This window comes from Zootoca vivipara, chromosome 15, assembly GCF_963506605.1.
Source record: "Zootoca vivipara chromosome 15, rZooViv1.1, whole genome shotgun sequence".
NCBI lineage: Eukaryota > Metazoa > Chordata > Lepidosauria > Squamata > Lacertidae > Zootoca > Zootoca vivipara.
The window spans coordinates 15,094,652-15,101,137 of record NC_083290.1 but is presented as its reverse complement, the minus strand read 5'-3'; the positions used below and the strand labels follow the sequence as shown (position 1 = coordinate 15,101,137).

General features: G+C 53.3%; 1 protein-coding gene across 1 annotated transcript in view; it reads left to right on the top strand.

The window, feature by feature from the left end:
* The first annotated feature begins 2,036 nt into the window (after positions 1-2,036).
* The window catches only part of TMEM132E (transmembrane protein 132E), a 125,134-nt gene continuing 120,684 nt past the window's right edge, over positions 2,037-6,486 (top strand). The window contains exon 1 of the mRNA XM_035139990.2: positions 2,037-2,442. Within this exon, the coding sequence (XP_034995881.1) occupies positions 2,367-2,442 (76 nt within the window). The 5' untranslated portion in view covers positions 2,037-2,366. The remainder of the gene's footprint in view (positions 2,443-6,486) is intronic.

Genomic DNA, 6,486 nt, shown 5'->3' with positions numbered 1-6,486 from the left:
ATTTCAATGAATTCATTACATTTACATTCTTAAAGTCTATTTTTATACAGTATTAAAGGGAATACTGTATTCTACATCATCATATTTTAAATCAATTTTTGCATCAAGCAATATTTACATATTTGTTAAATGAAGTCCGGTGTGTGTCTGTGTGGCATTCACAGCCCAAACTGAATGTGCCCCTTAGGGACCAAACCTAGAACCTTATAATTTCGGTCCATCTGCCTCAGTACAGTATTGTCTACACAGACTGGCAGCAGCTCTGGGTTTTCAGGCAGGGGGATGGTCCCAGCCCTACCTGGAGGTGCTTGCCTGGAGGTGCTTGCCTGGAATGACCTGGGGACCTTCTGCATGCAAAGCAGTGGCTCTGCCTGTCAAGCTTTGGCCCCTTCCCCTGAGAAATAATGCAAGATTCTAGTCTTCATTGCTCTGCATAATGGGATGAAATAAATGGGAAGGTAGGAAAAGGTGCTGAGTCAGACCTTTGCTAGCATTGTGTACTCTCTTACACTGACTGGACACTGAGCTTTAGCTTGGTGGGTAGAGCACGAGACTTACTCTCAGGGCCATGGGTTCGAGACTCATTTTGAGCAAAAGATTCCTGCATTGCAGGGGGTTGGACTAGATGACCCTCAGGATCCCTTCCAACTCTAGAATTCTATGATTCTATGGTTGCAGCTCTCCAGGATTCCAGCTGCTTCCACCCTGGTCTCCCTCGTCCAACACTAGCCACTAACCAGGGGTCAGCAAACTTTTTCAGCAGGGGGCCAGCCCACTGTCCCTCAGACCTTTTGGGAGGCTGGACTATATTTTGAAAATAAAAATAAAAATGAACGAATTCCTATGCCCCACAAATAACGCAGAGATGCATTTTAAATAAAAACACACATTCTACTCATGTGAAAACACGCCGATTTCCGGACCATCTGCTGGCCGGATTTAGAAGGCGATTGGGCCGGATCCGGCCCCCGGGCCTTAGTTTGCCTACCCATGCTGGCTGGCAGAGGCTATCCAGGGTTTCGGACAGGGCAACCTACCCAGAGATGCTGCCAGCAGGGGCTTTCTGCGTGCCAAGCAGGTGTTCCTTACCTATGAGTTACCGCCCTTTCCCATTAAGACCTAGAGCACACTGACGCCTCCAGCCCCGTACACGGGCCGGCAGCTGCTCCCCAGGCTTTCCGAGGCAGGGGTGTTTTCTGCATCCCTGCCTGGAGACGCCGGGGATTGCAAGCGGGTCCTTCTGCATTCAAAGCACGCGCGCTCTGCCAGCGAGCGCAAACCCTCCCCCGGAGACCTTATACACAGCCTTTTACCTACCCCCCCCCCTCCAAAATGTGTACGCGTGTGTGCAAACGCATCCTGACCCTGGAATGGGGGGGGGGCGTGCACACGGCGGCAGAAACTCTGGGGAAAACACGTGATGGAAGGAAAAGCGGGGGCCAGGAGGAGGAGGGGGTGGGCGGCTGGAGGGGGGCGGAGGGAGTTTCTCTGGCGCTTGCCGTTCCCGGCAGAGAGCTCAGATCGGCGCAGCCTCGCCGCGGAGGAGGACCCGGGAGGCGAGGCAGGAGCCAGCCGGAGCGGCGCTTCTCCCCGGGCTCGTCTCGGCGCTCGCCCGGGCCGGCTCCTGCCTCGGACGCCCCTTCGCAGGCCGGGCCTTCGGATCGCCTCCTCGGACGCCCCGGCGGAGAAGCAGGAGCGCTTTGGATTATAGCAGCGCCACCCCCCAAATCGCCCCCAACACTTTTTTTTTGTGCGTGTGGTGGAGCTCTCTTCTTTTCTATTCCCTCTACTTTTTTCTCTGCCCCCCATTTTTATTTGGGGGGGCATTTTATTTTAATTGGTTTTTTTTTGCTATTTTATTTGGGGGGGGGGCTTTGAGATTTTTTTTAAAGGGGGCTTTGCATCAAGACTTCGCCGGCTGCCCCGTTCTCTCCCCCCATCCATCCGTTTGTATTCCCCCCGCCCAGATTCCCTTCCTGCCATTACTGTATTTACTGCCTAACACCCCCACCCACCGCCAATCGCCCCCCCCCGATTATTTCGAACCAATTTCGCCAGGGTTTGCACGTGGGATTCGCTCCCCCTCCCTCTCGCCCCAAGCTTCTTGATATTTTTTTGTGTGGGGGTAGGCAAAAAGGGGGGACCCTCCCCCCCTTGGGTGGAAATCTGGGGTGGCTCGGGGAAGGAGCAGGTGGGACCCCCCCTCCTTGGCCCATCTCCCTCTGGACCCCCCACCTTTGTCTCCGGGGTGGCCCCGCCCCTTACCTCACCCCCCCGTTCCCACGTCTCGGCCTGGGCTCGCCTTTCCGTTCGCACGTGCTTGGATTTCGCTTCTGCCCGCTCCACGCCTCGACCCGGATTCCGCCATGGCCGCCTCGGCGGGGAGAGCTCGCTCCGGACCCGCCGCCCTTTTCTGCTGCATCGGGGCTCTGATCAGCCAGGGTGAGTTTCCCCCCTATGCCGGATGCAGAGGGACGACGGGGTGGGTTTCGTCCTTTGGCTCCGGAGCATGCTTTTGGAAACCAGAAACAATTTGGAAAGACGAGAGTGCCTCTGGCCCTGTGCAGAGAGCAGCCCGCCCCAACAAACGAGCTGTTCTTTCGGGTCCCAGAAATGTAGGAGAAAGGTGTGTGTGTGGGGATATATCTCGGGGTGTTTTGGAGCGAGCCCAACAAGCATCGTGGAAGCCCCCACCCCTTGAACAGACCAAGTGTCGTGTTGGATGTTGTCTGGGGAACCAGATAAGTATTCAGATTTCCCCATGGCATCTGAGCATTTGCAGAGTGCATTTCGATGATTGCTGCCTGCAGAAATGTGAAGCTGATGAATGGACTTCTTAGGTCGGTTGGTGTAACTGCTGGGCTTGACGTGAGTCTCTCTGAGAGGAGTGGGGTGGCGTCCATGAACCCCTAATTCAGGCGTTTGTCTCTCTCTCTCTCCTCCCTCCCTTTCACTGAAGCTGGAACTCCAGACTTGTTCTGAAGGAGTTCTGAAGGAGTGGGGGCTCAGAACTGGGACACAGCGACACAACTTCAAAAAGGCGGCTCTGAAAAACATGTGGAGTGGTTTGAGGCTAACAAGGAAAGGAGCACGGAGCATGTACAGAGTGCCTCCCTCTCCTCCCATCAAGGTTGAGAGAAAGCCCAGGCCTATATCAACCCCTTGTTTTTAATGTTGGGTCTCAGCCTCTTTCCATGAAGCGGAGCCTCTGAGCATAAGCAGAGGGCTTTTCCTCACTCCAACCATCCTACTGTCCATACTTTAGCGCTCTCTCTCTCTCTCCCGCCCCCCCCCCCTTTCTGGGGATGCAGAGCTGCTTCTCCTCCCTGGATTGAAATTAACTCTTGACTGGCTGGCTTTTTAGCAGATGTGGAAAAACCCCAAAGGTCCCTGGAGCAGCTTATCTTTACAGGTAGACTACTTCTGGACCTGAAGGTTCTACACACCTTCTTTATCCCCAACCAGACTTTAATTTCCCTTCCTTCGGGGGGGGGGGGAGCTATTTCATTATTGGGAGTGGGGTGCTCCCTGATCATTAGAAGAAAGAGGGGCTTGCCTCTTACTCTTCCCTGATACTGTACAACTTTTGCTATCACATCCTCTCTTAATGGAAGAGGTTTGTGAATATGTGCATTTTTTTTAAAAAAAGCTTAATATAGTGGCATGTTATTTGTTCCTCTGATTGGAAGAGGGAAGGGAAGAATTGTCAGTGCTGGGGGTGGGGGGGAAGAGACCATGTAGACATAGTTGACTCTGAGATCACACCCTCCCGCTCAAAGATTAATAGCTGTGCAACAAGCTTCCTCCCCTGGCTTCTCTGGGATAATTGCTGGTGTGGTTCTGAACCTCCTCCTGACTTCCTGCAGCACGAAAAAGACCCCCCCATCCCATTTAAACAGCCCCTTGATGGTGTGGCAGGGTCCTCAACGTGGTTCATTGGCAGAGAAGTTCCAAGCAGATAGGTCCAGGGGTTCAGCTCTCTGGAATCGCTGCCCAGGATGCTTGTGTGTGGAGACTCGCTGAGGACAAGGCACTCTCCACATGCCTAGAGGCCATGTTGTGTTGCGGGGCCCTTTAGGGGAAGGAATCCGTACACGGCGGTGTGTCATTTGGAGTGCACACTGGCACCTGGCTGCTTAGACTGGCACCTCTTCTCTTATCCACTTCCTTTGCGTATCCCCTCTTTCCACCCCAAAAGTGCTCAAGCTGCCCATACCCTCACGCCAACCCTGTGAGGTAGGCTGAGGGCAGCAACCGTGCGCCCCTGGTAGGGATTTCAACCAGGATCTGTCCAGGCCCTTTCTGACACTCGAAGCACTACCTCACCCTGGGCTTGAATACGTTTACATGGAGACCCCAGCTTCATTTGTGTGTGTGTGTGTGTGTGTGTGTGTTGGGGGGGGGCAACAACGACCACAGAGAGTTTGTGGGTGTCTCCTGCAACCTTGCACCTGAATCACCCCTCCCTTCTAGAACTGCAAAACTGCTAGTAGCCGCTAGGGATTTTGGCACCATCATTCTGCCCAGGGAGTGGATTCCATGATCAGTCTGCAGTGGACCACGGACAATGCGATGTATTCAACACCCCCTCACGTTCCCCCTTTGCAAACTGGCCTTTTGGGGGTTCACTGTGCTAGGGGTGTGTGTGTGTGTGTCAGTCACAGGCAGGTTGGATTGCATGAGAAACACTTCTTTCTCTGTGGTGCTTATAATACCGGGTGCAATCCAGGACCTATGTATGGAGCAGAGGAAAACAGAACTATTGCTGTGTGTTTAATATTGCTGTGTGTTTAATATTGCTGTGTGTTTCTGGCAGATCTGGAGCAGGTGCATGGCACCCAATTTCCTGTAATTTTTTTTATTTTTATTTTGCAAAGGGCTCTCTGGAAGGCACAATGTCAGGGGTGTTTGTGGCGGGTGGTGCTTGTGGGACTTCTTGGAAGCAATGATTCCATCCCAGCGCAAACACATGAAGACATTTCCTGTCGTGTAACAGTGGCTCCCTATACAAATCTCTGCACCTCTCCGTCGGGAAAGTCTGGTCTTGTACACAGCAATCGAGAAAGACCAGGAGACTGCCTGCCTTCTTTTTTTCCCTCATCTTTTTTTGGAGGAAGGAAGGGGAGAGATCTGAGGTGGGTTTTCTGGGGAGGGGGCGCGAGCTGGTGAAGTTGTCAGTGGGGCTGAGCTTCCATCCCCCCTCATCCCCGACCTGTGCATTTCAAGGGAAGCTGGATTTATCACAAGTCTGGAGGGAATTGCTCATCAGTCAAATGTCGCTTTGCCAGAAGAGGCTGGCTATGGGTTGCATCCAGCCTTGGTCTCTCATCTGCCCATTTCTCTAACATTGGAGAGGACCCGGTGTTTTCTCCCTGCAGACCCGAACCGAAACTGCGCCCCGGCCTTGGTGGGGGTCGTCACTGTCCCCTTTTTGCTCCCCCTGCCTTCCAGTTTTCCCCCTGTTCCCGCATCACCCCTCCTGTGTACAGCTCTGTTTTGTGTCTGCTATGTGTGTATAGTTAGCTATATTCCAGCAGCTGCCTTCTCTCCTTGCACTGTGGAAGAGTGTGTGTGTGGGGGAATCAGCTTGATGCCCCCTTTTCCTCCCTCTTCCTCCCCCCCCCCCCGAGCCAAACCCCAGGAATGGGAACGGAGCCCCGAGCGACAGCAATCTATGGCATCGCATTATAAAAACGATTAATAATATATCACGGCGCAGCGTTCAAAAGCTCTGGGTCGGAGCGTGGGGCTTTACTGCCTGCGTCGCTTTCTACGCGCTTAAGTTTACAAGTAGGCTGGGAGCTCATTGGTGGGGTGGGGGCCTCCTTTCCCCCCTCCCTCGGCGAGCAGATGGCAGAAATGAGTCTGGGGATGAGAGTGGGGACAGGAGCTGGCTGCAAATTGCAGCGGACTCTCCTTCTTGGCTTGGCTGCGGCGATGTGTATTCATTGGAGAGGGTTGCTATATTTAATGCTTTTGAGCTGTGATTGCTTTAGGTCGAAATCAGGTGTGTATGTGTGCTTGGGGACCCACCACACAAATAAATCCTCCTGCTCTTCTTCCCTCCCCTTGTATGGATCATTTCATATGGATGATCCATCTCCCCCCCCCCCTCCGAATCTCAGCCCTTGAAAATTGAGAGCGACGAAAAGGAAGGCTGTTTACTGAGCTGCAACTGGTCCTTGGTGGTGGCCACTGATAAAAACTTAAGAGTCTGCTGGATCAGGCCGAGGGACCATCTAGTCCAGCATCCTGTTCTGGCAGCAGTGAACCACATGCCTCTTCTATTTTCTCTCTCTGTCCTGATGGTTAACTGACAAGTGGGAATCTGCCACCCCAAGGGTGTGAGGATGGCCAAATAGATACTAGCTTTGAAAAAGATGTGTTTGACAAATTCGTGGAGGACCAACCCAGCCACAGCAATTGGCCAGGAAGTGACTCATCATCCAGAGACCGAGGAGGCTCAATGGAAACCCCCCCCCCCCC